The following is a 16,590-nucleotide window of genomic DNA, read 5'->3' as shown; positions in this document are numbered from 1 at the left end:
TGGGGCGGGCAGACGTGCTCTGTACACTCCCAGGCTGCTTAGAGGGGAGATGACTCATATAAAGGTCACTGCAGCCCAGCTCCAGGCCAGCAGGGCCTGGCCTCCCATATTCATAGGCTCACGATGCTTCTCCGCAAGGAATGAGGCCAGAAGGTTCTGCTCACAGGTTTATTGGACTGAGTATGTTGTGACTTGTAAGGGAAGAGTCTGGGCAGATTCGAGGTTACACCGGTGGGGTGGGGTGGGGTGAGGTTCCCAGGGCCCAAGACCAGGAGCAGAGCCCCTCAGAGCTTAGCTGGCTTGGGTTCCAGGTGGCTGTGAGGTGATGGGAAGTGAGCAGCCCTGTAGGGGCCAGCTGGGGAGGAGGTGTCGGGCTGGTATGCCAGGGTGGGGCACAAGCCTGGGGCCAGAGCGTGCCCCCAGCCCTTGCACAGGGACCCTACGGTGCCCAGTTTTCGTGGAGATGCCCTGCTACTGAGGTGCCCATGTCTGCTGTGCAGGGTCCCTAGCCAGGGACTGTCTCTGGCCCCAACAGGCCGGGTCTGCAGTCCAGTGTGACGGGAAGGAGCTCAGAGTTGGGCCAAACCTTTGGGGTCTGTGGGTATGGAGGCTTGTGGGGCAGGCTCGGAGGCAGGAGTGATCTGCTCAGATGGGGCAGAGATGGGGCAAGGCCTCAGGGGTGGGAAGGCTGGGCCACACTCTGCCCCTTGTTGGCCCTCCTGGCCTGATGGAGGGCTGGGGTGCTGGTCCTCGGAGCAGTGGCTGGGTTGGGGTGGGGCCTGGCCCAAAACATGGGCAAGGGTCACAGGCCAGCTACCTGAGGGGTGGCTCGGCGTACACACCTTGTCAAATTTCTTATGGCTGTAGACCTTGTTTTTGTTCATGAATGTTAGCAAGATCCAGTCGCACAGGAAGGAGCCCTGGGGCCAGCAGAGACCGGTGTGTGAGGGCCCGGTGGACACCCCATACCCGCTGAGACCCCAGAGAGAGTTTCTTACCACCCCGACGGAAGTTAGAGCTGTGGCCAGATTAATAATGGTGGGAATCAGGCTGAATTTCCCGGCCTGGGGAGAACGAGGGTTGTGGTCAGATGTCTGATGCCTGATGGAGCTGGAGGGAGGGGTGGGGCCTGAGGAGCTGAGATGACACAGGCTAGCAGGGCTGGCCACGGCCCCAGCAGGTGCAGTCACCTGTCCATGCACGATGACGTCAATGCGGATCCCGTAGGCCTTGATGAGCGTGCGGGTGGTGGTACCATTGATCTTGTAGTACTTGGCAAACCTGGAATGGGAAGGCCTGGAAGCCAGTGCCCACTTGTCCTCTGTGCTCCAGAGCTGCCCCATGGGCACTGGGCCTCTCGGGACCCCACTGTGGCTATGCCAGGGTGGACAGCAGTGTCCCAAGTACAGTACCTGAAGTTGTAGCCTGACGAGGCAGGCACATGCTTGGGGTCAAGCCTCCGGAAGGAGTACTTGGGGTTACATTCCGACGCGGGCAGGTCCAGGTCACAGTCCCAGTTGATAATGACCCCGATGACACCACCCTGCCAAGAAGGAGCCAGGGAAGGGGGTCAGGAGGGCACACAAGAGGCCCCTCAAGAGCCGGGGTCAGTCCCAGGCTGCGTGTGAGGTGTGCACTGAGGGGCCCAGGGGTGGCTCAGGGGTACCGGTGGGTGTCCAGTGTCTGAGGCACAAGGGGTGTCAGCAGCCAGCCCTGTGGCCAGTGTCAATAATTCAGCAAGCGCCACACAGGACAGGTTGTGCTGATCACATTTCTTTCCTCTGCCAGAGCTGGGCCAGCTGGTCAGGAGGGAGGAGGGACTGGTCCCCTGTACCCCAGGCCCTCCCTGTGCAGGTGGGAGCCCACCCTGGCCCCACCCGCCTGCGCTTGCCCTGCCTTGTATGCGAGCTCCGCGAAGCTCTCCCCAGCCTTTTCCACAATAAAGCCCAGCTTGAAGATGGGGCAGTAGAGGTCGGAGGCCTCGTGGAACGTGCAGCGCTTCAGGTACCCGTCTGTGCGGTCCGCAATGTTGCCCCTGAGGAGGAGGGAGGAGGCAAGGCCTGCACCCCAAATACGCCATTCCCAGGAGGTAGCCCCCATGCTGGGCCGTCGCCACACCCCGCTCTTACTTGGAGAAGTGGAATTTGGGGTAGTGGATGCTGTTCTTGATGAGGATGGTGAAATTTGGGGCCATGGTACCCAGAAATTGGCTGAGGAGGCACAGACGGGTTGTTAGTCCCTCCTCCCGCAAAGCCCCCTCCTGGCATAGGCCCCCACCCCTCCCCAGCTCCTGTCACTCCTGCCCCGCCCGTTTGGCCTCTGGTCAGAGAAAAAGGATCAGAGTGGAGGCTCAGGGCCCCAGGCCAGGGCGCGGGTGCACCTGACGGAGGCCCCATCTTCCACCGGGCACCAGCCGAACACCTCGCAGGTCTTGGAGGGCCCCTGGTAATAGGGCACACAGCGCCCGGTCCGCAGGCCTGTGGGGCAGAGGTCACTGAGGCAGTAGTGAGGACGCAGCCCTGCTCCACCCGCCCAGCCCCAGCTGGTGCACACTGACCGTTTCCCAGCATGTCCAGTTCCCCAGTCACACAGTCGGCGTCAGAGAGGCAGGTGGCATTGTGGACCTTTATGCTCTAGGGTGGAGGCGGCCCAGTCAGGGACCCCGCAAGGGACAGCTGGCCCGCCTAGCTGAGGCAGGGTCCCCCAGCGCCGCGGGATCCCCTCACCTCGGGGCAGGTTCCCTGGGTCTGGGAGTGGGTGGCCTCGACCCTGGTGATGATGCTGAACACGCTGCCCCCCTGGGCTCAGAAAGAGGGGGAGGTCGGCCAGGCGGCAGCTGCTGCCCCCTCGGCCCACTAGGGTGGGGTGCACGGCGAGGCGGGGGGCAGGGGGCGGCCCGCACCTCCGGGGGCTTCACATACTCCTCCACGTCCCACACTTTGTGCTCGGACGTGGTGATCCCCTTGACCTTGGTGATGATGGAGCTCTCCGGGCCCGTCTCGCTCTCCTGGTAGCTTTTCTGCACGATGAATACGTACCTGCGGGCAGGGGCGGCACCGGCTCCGGAGGCGACCCCGGGAAGGCTGAGTTCGCCCGCAGGCACGAGCCTTCCCGCGACCCAAGTCCGCTCTGCGGGGCTGTTGGGGCCTGCCCCACGCCCCGGTCCCAGCCCCAGCCCCAGCCCCAGCCCCACGCCCCCGCTCCCAGCCCCAGCCCCACACCCCCAATCCTAGCCCCAGCCCCAGCCCCACGCCCCCGGTCCCAGCCCCAGCCCCAGCCCCACGCTCCCGGTCCCAGCCCCAGCCCCACGCCCTCAATCCCAGCCCCAGCCCCAGCCCCACGTCCCCGGTCCCAGCCCCTGCCCCAGCCCCACGCCCCCAATCCCAGCCCCAGCCCCTGCCCCTACCCCTGCCCTGCGCCTCCAGCCCAGCGCCCCCTGTCCCAGCACCTGCTCCGCGCCCCCAGTCCCAGCCCCTGCCCCGCGCCCCGCGCACCACACGAAGTAGAGCAGGATGAGCAGCTGCACGGCGCGGTACAGGACGCCCAGGCGCCGGTTCCTCACCACGATCACCTTGGGCGTCTCGTAGTCCCAGAGGGCGGACCAGCAGCCCCGGGCCAGGCGCCGGGCGGTCGCCCCCGCGGGGGGCTTGGGCTGGGCGGCGGCCATGGCGCGGGCGGCCCCCACCTCCGGGAAGCCGCTGCCGGGCTGAGGGTCGGCCCCGCTGCGCACCCAGGGCGGGGGGCGCGGGGTGGGCGGGGAGCTCGCGGCTCCGCCTCCGGGGTGTGGCCTCGAGCCCGCCCCGCCCCGCCCCGCAGGTGTCCCGGGTGTCCCAGGTGGGGCTCGGAGCGGGGCCTCGTGGGGGCAGAGCCGGGGGCGCGGCAGCCCAGCCCCAGCTCCTGGCGCAGGTGGGGGCCGAGCGGGGACCCGGCGGTCTCGAAGCTGGAGGGTCGGGATTCCCCGGGTGGGAACTTCTTCGAGCTCCAGGAGAAGGACGAGGGAAGTTCCGCCGGCCTCCGCCGCGCCCCCGACCCCGTCCCGGCCGGTTCCTGCCGCGGCTGCCGGGGCCTGGAGCGGAACCTGCACTCCCGCCTTTGCCCGCAGACCCCTCGCTTCCAGCCCTGGAGCTGGAGAGGGATCACGGCCGATCCGCTGTCTTTGCAACCCAGAGTTTTCTTTCTTTCTTACTTTTTTTTTTTTTTTTACTTTTCGACCCTCTACCCCACCCACATTATTTTGAAGCAAATCCCAAGCATCACAGTTTTTCACAAAATAACTTTAAAATGCTTTATTGTGATAAAATCAGCATAGCATGTGATTAACTATTTTAAAGTAAACAATTCAGTGACATTCACAATATTGTGCAACCACCACCACCTCTATTTCATCCCCAAACACTTTCCCCACCCCAAAATAAAACTCCCATCCATTAAGCAGTCACGACCCGTTCCACACTCCTCCCATGCCCTGGCAACCACCAGTCTCTTCTCTGCCTCAATGAATGGATTTGCCTGTTCTGGATATTCCGTATCAAGGAAATGCAATATTTGTTTCTGGGTTAATGCCTTTTCTGTCTGGCTTCATTCACTGAGCATGTTTTCAAGGTTCATCCACATTGCAGCATGTGTGAGGGCCTCACTCTTCCTTGCGGCCAAGAGAAACGTCTAGGCTGTACAAAGAAGGCATTTAGATTGCTTTCAAACTAACCCTGTGAATAGCACTGTTATAAACACTGGTGTGTAAGTATTTATTTGAACTGTTAAATTAACTCAATTAACAGGCTGCCTCTGCGCCTTGAGTTTCTAGGTAACAACAAACTGCAACCTAATGTACCACAGAAACAAACTGAAAGCCTAACTTAGGAGTATATTTTGGAACAAATAGCTAGGTCTCAGCCAATCACAGGCTGCCAACTGATCTGCTCATGTCCATATAAGGCAAGCACCTCAAGCTGTAACAAAATCAAACTAATTGTGATTTTTTTTTTTGTATCTCACTTCTGTGTTCTGTCTATAAAAACTCCCTGTCCACATTACAGAGTGGAGCTCTCAAACCTCCCTCACTGGTTCTGAGTGCTGCCCAACTCATGAGTTGTGGAGTTGTGTTTTGCTCAGTTAAACTCTGTTGGCTGGATGCAGTGGCTCGTGCCTGTAATCCCAGCACTTTGGGAGGCCAAGGTGGGTGGATCACTTGTGATCAGGAGTTCAAGACCAGCCTGGCCAACATGGCAAAACCTCGTCTCCATTAAAAACACAAAAGTTAGCCTGGTGTCGTGGCACCTGTAATCCCAGCTACTCGGGAGGCTGAGGCAGGAGAATCACTGGAATCTGGGTGGTGGAGGTTGTAGTGAACCAAGATTGTGCCACTGCACTCCAGCCTGCACAACAGAGTGAGACTCTGTCACACACACACACACACACGCACACAAACTCTTAAATTTAATTTGTCCAAAGTTTTTAACAGTTTGGTGTCAGAAGTGGGATCTGAAGTAGACCTCCAGCCACCCGCTAGGAGCACTGAAGGGCCTGTGTGCCTGCTGATCTCTCAAAGCATCTAGAATCAGGTGAGTTCTCTCTGCTGGATTTGTGCTCTATGAACATGTGTTTTAAGCCCTCTGCTTTGACCAATTCTTTCTTTTCTTTTCTTTTTTTTTTTTTTTTTTGAGATGGAGTCTTGCTCTGTTGCCCAGGCTGGAGTACAGTGGCGAGATGTCAGCTCACTGCAACCTCTGCCTCCCAGGTTCAAGTAATTCTCCTGTCTCAGCCTCCCAAGTAGCTGGGATTATAGGCACATACCACTGTGCCCAGCTAATTTTTTGTGTGTTTTAGTAGAGACAGGGTTTCACTGTGTTGCCCAGGCTGGTCTCAAACTCCTGAGCTCAGGCAATCCGCCCACCTCGGCCTCCCAAAGTGCTGGGATTACAGGCATGAGCCACCGTGCCCAGCCTTGAGCAATTCTTAGACTGGAATGGGTCCAGGATTGAATTGGATCCAAAACTTAACTCCATTATTAGAGGCCTCAAGTAGGTCCCTTTTGGTTCGGGTTTGTCTGAGTCCAAGGAGTCTGCGTGCCACCTTCTGGGACTCTTGCGAATTTTGTGTGTAAGAACTATGGACCCAGAACTTGTGCATTTTTTAGAAAAATAGGTTAACCCCAAACTCAAAAAGACCCCTCCAGATTCTTGGAACCATACACCTTTTGGAGACCTTAAGGTAAAGCTAACCAGGGAAGTTTTCCCCAGAAGCAGACGGCATCCTAAGTGTGGACAGCTTTTCCAAGATCATGAGTTGACACTTCTCCACCATCATGAAAGCCGTAGCCTCCCCCCAGCCCCTTATTTCCTGCTGTTTGAATCTTTTCCTTTTCGTTACAGGAAAATCCACAGGACCGTAATATGTGGATGACTTTAGCTAAGGCTTATGCTCTAGGAAAAACCCAGAGTGCTTGTTGGGTTTGTGGGTTAATGCCAAAAACCAGGAAACTATGTCAATCCCTGTCATTCTTCACGATGACAGTCACCCTGGAACTCCCAGGAAAGAGTGGAGAGCGTCCCTGCGTGTCCCAGGGGAGAGTGGACACATGCACTCTCCTTTGTGTTCCAGACACCACTGCTGTCACTTTCCTATACCCGCTGAAACAGTGTCCTGACCTTTCCAATTAACCCAAACACTACTCATATGAAAGTGTGCCTGAGCGACGCCTTCAGAAGGTAGATGAGGCCCGGCATCCCATACTCAAGACCTGGGGGTTCTCTCTGTGGGTGTGAGACATGGCGTGTGTGATGTCACTGGATTGAGTCCAGTGAGGTCCCTTTCCATTAAATGTGGTTACACATCCTCACAGCACACTGTAAAGGGACTTCCTACGTAGCTTTCCCACTACGTAGCAGGATGGACATACGGGTGAAAACGTGTCACTGACTTCTGCTCAGATGCCACCAGGTGGCGCCCTTTTCCAGCCCTCGAAAGCCTCTGCTGGGTCTGGAGACTTTGCTTCCCGTGTTGAGCCTCCTCACTGGTTTGAATCTTGCAATTTGGTCTCGCTCACTCCTGCCTTCCAAGTAGCTTCCCCTGACAGTTCCCACCCAGGATACCTCCCATAAACAGAGGCCAAAGCAGTCAACAACCGAAATTAGCACCAGCCTTGAAATCAATGAAGATAAGTTAGTTTTCACTGAAGAAAGTTTCCACTGGAATTCTTGGGGCCTCACTCTTGGTGGTAGTGAGGTGCTGGTTGTGTGGAATTCTAAACTAATTCATAAATTGGAGAACATCTTGGGCTTCGTGGCCAACCCGACCTTGTTGTCTGCAGCTTGCAGACCTCATCAGATGCAGATGCCCAGTCTTAACTTTTCCAGTCACCAGATTCGTAAGCCAAATAAAATTCACTTCTTTATAAACTACCCAGTCTCAGGTGTCTGTTATAGCAACACCAGATGAACTAAAACTGATGTAGAGTTTATTTCTGGACATTCAGTTCTGCTTATGTAGACGTCCTTATACCAGTAACACACGGTCTTGATGACTGTAGTGCTACAGTAAGTTTTAAGGCTGCAAGGTGTGAGTTCTCCACCTTTGTTCTTCTTTTTGTTTTTTATTTTTTTTAGTCAGTGTCTCATTCTGTCACCCAGGCTGGAGCGCAGTGGCACGATCTCAGCTCACTGCAGCCTCAACTTCCCAGGCTCTAGTGATCCTCCCACCTCAGCCTCCCAAGTAGCTGGGACTACAGGTGCATGCTACCACGGCCGGCTGATTTCAGTATTTTTTGTGGAGATGGGGTTTTGCCATGTTACCCTGGCTGGTCTTGAATTCCTGGGCTCTGGTGATCCTCCTTGCCTCAGCCTCCCAAAGCTCTGGGATAACAATCATGTGCCTGACCTGTTCTTTTTCAAGCTTGCTTTGGCTATTCATTGCCCCTTTCCATTCTATATGAATTTTAAGATTAGTCTTACCATTTCTGCAGAAAAGGCCATTGGAATTTTCGTAGGGATTGCCTTGAATCTGTAATATGTTTTGGGTAATATTGCCATCTTAACAATATTTAAGTCTTTCAATCCATAAGCATGGGATGGCATTTCATTTATTCAAGTCTTTAATTTCTCTCAGCGATGTTTTGTAGTTTTCAGTGTACAACTCTCTTATCTCTGGTTAAATTTCTTTTTTTTTTTTTTTTTCTTTTTTTTTTTTTTTTTGAGACGGAGTCTCGCTCTGTCGCCCAGACTGGAGTGCAGTGGCGCGATCTCGGCTCACTACAAGCTCCGCCTCCCGGGTTCACGCCATTCTCCTGCCTCAGCCTCCGGAGTAGCTGGGACTACAGGCGCCGCCACCACGCCCGGCTAATTTCTTTTTGTATTTTTAGTAGAGACGGGGTTTCACCGTGTTAGCCAGGATGGTCTCGATCTCCTGACCTCGTGATCCGCCCGCCTCGGCCTCCCAAAGTGCTGGGATTACAGGCTTGAGCCACCGCGCCCGGCCAAATTTCTTGTTAAATACTAGATGCTTTATTTTTTTTGGACACTTTAGAATTATTTTCTTCGGCCGGGCGCGGTGGCTCACGCCTGTAATCCCAGCACTTTGGGAGGCCGAGGCGGGCGGATCACAAGGTCAGGAGATCGAGACCACGGTGAAACCTCGTCTCTACTAAAAACACAAAAAATTAGCCGGGCGAGGTGGCGGCGCCTGTGGTCCCAGCTACTCGGGAGGCTGAGGCAGGAGAATGGCGGGAACCCGGGAGGCGGAGCTTGCAGTGAGCTGAGATCCGGCCACTGCACTCCAGCCTGGGCGGCAGAGCGAGACTCCGTCTCAAAAAAAAAAAAAAAAAAGTATTATTTTCTTCATCCTGGCTAACACGGTGGAACCCCGTCTCTACTAAAAATACAAAAAACTAGCCGGGCGAGGTGGTGGGCGCCTGTAGTCCCAGCTACGTGGGAGGCTGAGGCAGGAGAATGGCGTGAACCCGGGAGGCGGAGCTTGCAGTGAGCCGAGATCCGGCCACTGCACTCTAGCCTGGGTGACAAAGCGAGACTCCGTCTCAAAAAAAAAAAAAGAATTATTTTCTTAATTTTATTTTAAGATTATTCATTGCTGGTGTTTAGGAATACAGCTGACTTTTGTGTATTGAATCTTTATGCTGCAACTTTGCTGAATTTGTTTTTTACTTCTGGTAAGTTTCTTGTTTTATAGATTCTTTGGAATTTTCTAGATGTGGGATTATGTCATTTGTGAATAAAAATAGTTTAACTTATTTCTTTCCAATTTGAGTTCCTTTATTTCTTTGTCTTGTCTGATTACTCTGTCTAGAGTTCCAGTACATTATTGGCTAGCAGTGGTGAAAGTGGACATCCTTGTCTTGTTCCTGGCATTAGGGGGAAAGCTTTAAGCATCATACTATCACGTATGATGTTAGGTGTGGGATTTTTTTTCCTTGAGGCAAGGTCTTGCTCTGTCGACCAGGCTGGAGTGCAGTGGCGCGATCTCGGCTCACTGCAGCCTCCTCCTGCTGGGTTCAAGCAATTTTCCTGCCTCAGCCTCCCAAGTAGCTGGGATTACAGGTGTGTGCCACCACGCCCGGCTAATTTTTGTATTTTTAGTAGAGACGGGGTTTCACCACATTGGCCAGGCTGATCTCCAACTCCTGACATTGTGATCCACCCACCTCAGCCTCCCAAAGTGCTGGGATTACAGACGTGCGCCACTGTGCCTGGCCCAGTTTGCTATTATTTTGTTGAAGATTTTTATACATAACATATAGTTTTCTTTTCTTGTAATACCTGTGTCTGGCTTTGCTATCAGGGTATACTGATATTGGCCTCATAAAATCAGTTAGGAAATATTCCCTTGTGAATTTCTTTGGAAGAGTTTAAAAATAGTGTTAATTTTTCTTTAAATGTTAACTTTTAAAAGTTCTAACTTTTAAAGTTAGAAGAGTTGGAAGAGGAAAGAATACTTCTTAACTCATTGTGTGAGGTCAGTATTACCCTGAAGAAAAAAAAGACAAGACATCACAAGGAAAGAAAAATGGCCGGGCACGGTGGCTCACACCTGTAATCCCTGCACTTTGGGAGGCCGAGGCGGGTGGATCACGAGGTCAGGGTCAAGACCATCCCGGCTAACATGGTGAAACCCTGTCTCTACTAAAATACAAAAAATTAGCCGGGCGCGGTGGCAGGCACCTGTAGTCCCAGCTACTCGGGAGGCTGAGGCAGGAGAATGGTGGGAACCCGGGAGGCGGAGCTTGCAGTGAGCCGAGATAGCGCCACTGCACTCCAGCCTGGGCGACAGAGTGAAGACTCTGCCTCAAAAAAAAAAAAAAAAAAAAAAAGAAAAAGAAAAAGAAAAATAAGAAAAATATAGACCAATATCACTTACAGATGCACAAATTCTCAACGCAATATTTGCAAACCAAATTCAGCAACATAAAAAGGATTACACACCATATCCAAGTAGGATTTATCCCAAGAATGAAGGTTGGTTTAATATCCCCAATTAATCACATCATACACCATAGGAATAAAATAAAAGGCAAAACCCACATGATCATCTCAATAGATGCAGGAAAAGCATTTGACAAAACCCAACACCCCTTCAAAAACACTTAGCAAATTAGGAACAGAAAGGAACTTCCTCAACCTGTTAAAGGATATCTGCAAAAAAATCTCAGTTAACAACTTTCTTCCTAAAATTTATTTTTTATTGTAATAAAACATTTAACATGAGATCCACCCTTTTAACAAAATTTTAACTGAACAATACAGTATTGTTAACTACAAGTGTGATGTTGTATAGCAGACCTAGAACATACTCATTTTGCATAACGGAAACTGAAACTTTATACCTGTTCAGGAGCAACTCTCTTTCACCCTCTCTGCAGCCTCTGGCAACCCCCATTCTACCCTCCACTTCTATGAGTTTGACAACATCATTTTTTTTTTCATAATTTTTGAGATAGGATCTCTCTCTGTTGCCCAGGCTGCAGTGGTGCAATCCTAGCTCACTGCAGCCTTGACCTCCAGGGCTCCAGTGATCCTCCCACCTCATCCTCCTGAGTAGTTGGGACCACAGGCACAAGCCACCATGCTAGGCTACTTTTTAAATGTTTCGTGGAGATGGGTCTCATTGTGTTGTCCATCAGTCTGGTCTCGAACTCCTGGGCTCAAGTGATCTCACCTTGGCCTCCAAAAGTTCTGGGATTACAGGCATGAGCCTCTGTGCTCAAGTGACAACATAATTTTTTTTTTTTTGAGATAGTATTTGACTCTGTCACCCCGGCTGGAGTGTGGTGGTGCGATCTTGGCTCACTGCCACTTCCACCTTCTGGGCTCAAGCGATACTCTTGCCTCAGTCTCCTGAGTAGCTGAGACTACAGGCATCAGACACCGTGTCTGGCTAATTATTTATTTATCTCCCTATGTTACCTACGCTGGTCTTGAACTCCTGGGCTCAAGCGATCTCCCACCTTGCTTTCCCAAAGTGCTGGGATTATAGGTGTGAGCCACTGTGCCCAGTTGACATAATTTTTTTTTTTTTTGAGGCAGAGTTTCGCTCTTGTTGCCCAGGGTGGAGTAAAATGGTGTAATCTCGGCCCACCGCAACCTCCACCTCCCAGGTTCAAGCTATTCTCCTGCCTCAGCCAACCAAGTAGCTGGGATTACAGGTATGCACCACTATGCCCGGATAATCTTGTATTTTCAGTAGAGACAGGGTTTCTCCATGTTGGTCAAGCTGGTCTCGAACTCCAGACCTCAGGTGATCCACCCACTTCGGCTTCCCAAAGTGCTGGGATTACAGGCCTGAGCCGCCACGCCCGGCCAGCATGGCCTTTCTTAAAGGCTCTTAAAAGAGGGCTCTTGGCCGCTGCTGGGATTACAGGTGTGAGCCACTCCGCCTGGTCTGGTTGACATAATTTGGAATGGTGAAGAGAATAAATGCTTTTTCCCTGCACTCAGGAGTAAGACAAAAGTGTCCTCTCTTGCCACTTCTATTCAATATTTTTGAAATTCTAGTTATAACAAGTAGGTGACAAATTGAGAAAACCTGCAAAAGAAGATCATCTCTATATGCAGATGAGATGATATTGTATAAGGAAAACCCTAAGGAATCCACTGGAAACTGTTAGAACTATTAAGTTCAGAGAGGTTTCAGGATACAATATAAATACATAAAAATCAGTTATGTTTTCTTTCTTTCTTTCGTTCTTTTTTGAGACAGAGTCTCACTCTGTCACCCAGACTAGAGAGCAATGGTACCATCTTGGCTCACTGCAACCTCCGCTTCCTGGATTCAGGCAATCCTCCCACCTCAGTCTCCCGAGTGGCTGGGACTATAGGCATGCACCACCACACCCAGCTAATTTCTTATTTTTGTATGTTTTGTAGAGACAGGGTTTACCATGTCTTGAACTCCTGGACTCAAATGATCCACCCTCTCTGGCCTCCCAAAGTGTTGGAATGACAGGTGTGAGCCACCACGCCTGGCCACGTTTAATTATTTTAGATTCTTCATGCAAGTGGAATCATGCAGCATTTGTGTTTCTGTGCCCGGCCTGTTTCACAGCATACTGCCCTCAAGGGGCACCCATGTTGTTGCATATGGCAGCAGTCTCTTCTTTTTTAAGGCTGAACAGTATTATGTTGCCTGGACACACCATGCTTTATCCATCATTCATCCATCAACGGACATTTAGGTTGTTTCCCACTAATCTACTTTCTGTTTCTATGGATTTGCCTGTTCTGGACATTTTCTATACACTAACAGATTTATTTTCATTCATTTAAAGCCTTTCTCTCTAAAAAATTTTATAGCATATCTGAGATATAATTCACATATACAATTCACCCATTTAAAGTGTATCTTCATTGTTATTAGTATAATTGCAGGATTGTGCAAACTCCACCATGATGTAAATTTAGGATATTTTCATCACTCCAAAAAACTTGCTCCCCTGCCCTCCCCTCCCCATCCTTCCCTGCCTCACTTTGCTTCCCACCCTACATGCTTCCCCTGGGTGAGGATGTTTGCTGACTCTTTGGCTTCCACTGACAACTCAGGCACACAGCCCTGGCTTAGGTAGTTCTCCATTTATTTCCTCCCACATGGATCCTGAGCTATCTCTGGGTCTCACTTTTGGCCAATAGAATGCAGTAGAGGTGATGCTGTGTGACCTCTGGGTAGGTCAGAAGAAGCCTTGCAGATCTTCCGGGGACTCTTGCTCTGGGGAAGGCACTAGCTACCCTGGGGCCATCGTGTTGTAAGGAAGCCTCTGTAACCCACATGGGGGCCATGTGAAGAGGACAAGAGTTGATGGGCTCCCAGCCCATCAGTCCCTCCAGGTGCCAGATGCAGGAGTGAAGGAGCCATCTTGGACACAGCCCTGTTGAGTCTTCAGATAATTTTCGGCAGCCTAGCTGCTACCTGAAAGCTGATGCCTGAGCAACACGTGTGAGAACCGCCCAGCTGAGCACAGTCAACCCACAGACAGAGCAACCATCGCAAGTCATGTTTTTGGGCTACTGAGTTTTGAGTGCTTTGTTTTCTGGTTGTCAACAGTGGAGGTGCTGCATTAGACTGGGTACATGTACCCCTCGTTCCTGTTGCCAGAGGCCAGGGCTCACTCTGAATCCCTACCCTGACTCCCCATATTCATACCCCTCAGCATCCTCACTGCTCTTTCCTGCCTCTCTCTCTGCTTCTCGTCCCCCCAGCCCTGCCTCAGCCTCCTTTCCCTTCTGGCTGGGCATGCACACTATGGCGTGGGTCCTCTCACTTCCAGCCTCTCCCTGCCCATTACAGACGCCACCATGCACCCAGGAGCTTCCAAATCCTACCTGTGGTTCTCACCCGAGACCCCTTTAATGGCCTCAGCATTCAAAAGGGCAGCATGACTGGCACTGAAGCTCCAGGGCTGGCACCTCCCCGCCCTCTCTAGTGTCCCCCTGGGCTGTCCCTGCCCTCTCCACTTTCCCTGCCTCCGCTCCCCAGACACTGGGCTGTGCTCCCCGTGCTTGATGCTCTCCTGCTTTCCCATCCCCACTGGACCAGGCTCCTGGCAGCAGGTGTCGTGCTGGTGTCTCTGTGACATCCCTGCTGCGTGTTGTCCCCCTGGCACCTCCGCTGTGCCCCTAACGACACCCACCACACTCTGCACAGTGTGTTTGTTGCGAGGCCCAGCTCTCACACTGGACGGAGAGCGCCAAGTTGACACCAGGGCACAGCCTCCTCCCCTGCCGAGCCTGCCACGGTGCCTGGCACATGGTTGATCACAAATAAATAACGAGTAAACAGCCCATTACATGTTTACTGCATAAGCAGATGAATGTAGAGATAAATAAAGACCACCCAGACGAGAGCAAGGCCAGGCTCTGAGTTCAGAGCTTGGGAGCGCCCCACTCTGAGATCGGCAGGCAGGGGGCGGGGCACAGGTCCGCCGATTAGGGTGGTGGTGGTGGTGTTGTGGGGAAGGCAGGGGCAGCTGATGGAGAGTGAGGTGTCCGGTGGTTGGTGAGAGGACATGTTTGGCGTCCTCTGGTTGGTCCTGAGTTGGAAGTGGGGGCAGAACACAGAGAAATCAAGCCCTGACTGTCCCAGCAACCGGCTGCAGAGGTGGAGCTGCGGCTTCCAGCTTCTTTGTGGTCCGGAGTCAGTAGCCGCCTAGGACTGGCCCCTGTCCAGACGCCTACACTCAGCCTCTCATGCGGGGAGATGAGCGTCTTCCTCCTGGGACCAAAGGAGGGAACAAGAAGGAGAAGGAAGAGGCAGGGCTGCGATTGTGCCCAGGGTGCTGCTGGGCTGCCAGGTCCCTGCTCTGGGTACTTCTCTGCTTTGGGGCGTCTCATCGAGAAGCTGCAGCCTGGCCTGTCTCACCTCTACACAGAGGGGCCGCTGGGGCCTGACGGAAAAAGGTAGGGCCGCTGCATGTCCAAGCAGCTGTCAGCCACCAGGGAAGTTTTCAGCAAGGGAGGCCCAATCTCACGAGTCACTCACACGTCCTGTCCTCTGGGTGTCAACAGGACACGTGCACGACCCAGAGCCCAGGATCGACCCTGCAGCGGAGCCAGCTCTGCCCTTGGTCGGGGTGCCCTGTGGGGATGACTCCACCTGCAGCCCGGCCCTCCTGGGCCCTTGAAACTCAGAAGAGTCGGGACAGGGGTTATAGCACCAGCCCCAGGAGCTTATGCTCAAAACATGAAAGCTGTGGTTTCGCAGATGATTTATGGAGATCTGTAATGTCTTTGACAAGATTTAGCATCAAGCTTTTTACTTAGCAGATTGAACTACTATGGAAACAAACTAGATATTGATAACTATAAGAAAAACTGAAGAAGTGTCTGATCCAAGAGATTTTTTTTTTTTTTTTGAGACGTAGTCTTGCTCTGTGCCCCAGGCTGGAGTGCAGTGGCGCGATCTCGGCTCACTGCAAGCTCCGCCCCCCTGGGTTCACGCCATTCTCCTGCCTCAGCCTCCCGAGTAGCTGGGACTACAGGCGCCCGCCACCTCGCCCGGCTAATTTTCTTGTATTTTTAGTAGAGGTGGGGTTTCACTGTGTTAGCCAGGATGGTCTCGATCTCCTGACCTCGTGATCCGCCCGTCTCGGCCTCCCAAAGTGCTGGGATTACAGGCTTGAGCCACCGCGCCCAGCCCCAAGAGATTTTTAAGCAAATATCCAGGAATAGAGACCCCCATGTATATAGAACATTTGAAAATCATGAGCTTCCGGCCGGGCACGGTGGCTCACTCCTGTAATCCCAGCACTTTGGGAGGCTGAGGTGGGCGGATTACAAGGTGAGGAGATGGAGACCATCCTGGCTAACATGGTGAAATCCCATTTCTACTAAAAACACAAAAAATTAGCCGAGCACTGTGGCGGGCGCCTGTAGTCCCAGCTACTCAGGAGGCTGAGGCAGGAGAATGGGGTGAACCCGGGAGGCGGAGCTAGGAGTGAGCTGAGATCGTGCCACTGCACTCCAGCCTGGGCGACAGCGCCAGACTCTGTCTCAAAAAAAAGAAAAGAAAAGAATGAGCTTCCATCCCAGGGGTAACAGCACCTCCAGGGCACTCATGAGGTCGGCCTGTGACCTTTGCTTTTATTGTGGTAAAATGCATTTAACATAAAGTTGATCATTTTAACAATTTTTTTTTTTTTTGAGATGGAGTCTCACTCTGTTGCCCAGGCTGGAGTACAATGGCACGATCTCAGCTCACTGCAACCTCTGCCTCCAGTGTTCAAGCAATTCTCCTGCCTTGGCCTCCTAAGTAGCTGGGACTACAGGGATGAGCCACCATACCCGACTAATTTTGTGTTTTTAGTAGAGACGGGTTTCACCATGTTGGTCAGGCTGGTTTTGAACTCCCAACCTCAGGTGATCGCCAGCCTTGGCCTCCCGAAGTGCTGGGATTAGAGGCATGAGCCACCGCACCCAGGCCATGTTAATGATTTTTAAGTGCACAGTTCAGTGGCATGAAGCAGGTTGACGCTGTGTAGCTGCCACTGCCATCCATCTGCAGAGCTTTATATCTTCCCAAATGTCAACCGACCCCGTTAAACACCAACATCCACCCCACCCGCCCCGGGCACCCCACCCGCCCCGGGCACCACCA

General features: G+C 52.7%; 1 protein-coding gene across 4 annotated transcripts; it reads right to left on the bottom strand.

The window, feature by feature from the left end:
- Positions 1-157: 157 nt before the first annotated feature.
- Positions 158-3,772, bottom strand: P2RX2 (purinergic receptor P2X 2). 4 transcript variants are annotated; one of them, XM_077955904.1, is made up of 12 exons: positions 3,495-3,770; positions 2,903-3,038; positions 2,727-2,798; positions 2,558-2,633; positions 2,381-2,477; positions 2,130-2,210; positions 1,897-2,035; positions 1,413-1,543; positions 1,191-1,281; positions 999-1,064; positions 843-920; positions 158-641 (listed from the first exon to the last, which is right to left on the bottom strand). In XM_077955904.1, the coding sequence occupies exons 1-12, from the start codon at positions 3,665-3,667 to the stop codon at positions 570-572; spliced, it is 1,212 nt and encodes a 403-aa protein (XP_077812030.1). In that variant the 5' UTR covers positions 3,668-3,770; the 3' UTR covers positions 158-569. The 4 variants fall into 4 exon arrangements, with proteins under 4 accessions (XP_077812030.1, XP_077812029.1, XP_077812031.1 ...); XM_077955903.1 differs by having other exon boundaries at positions 158-920; XM_077955902.1 differs by having other exon boundaries at positions 435-1,064; positions 3,495-3,772.
- Positions 3,773-16,590: the final 12,818 nt, after the last annotated feature.

Source organism: Macaca mulatta, chromosome 11, assembly GCF_049350105.2.
Source record: "Macaca mulatta isolate MMU2019108-1 chromosome 11, T2T-MMU8v2.0, whole genome shotgun sequence".
Lineage (NCBI taxonomy): Eukaryota > Metazoa > Chordata > Mammalia > Primates > Cercopithecidae > Macaca > Macaca mulatta.
This window is presented reverse-complemented; position numbering and strand designations above follow the sequence as displayed.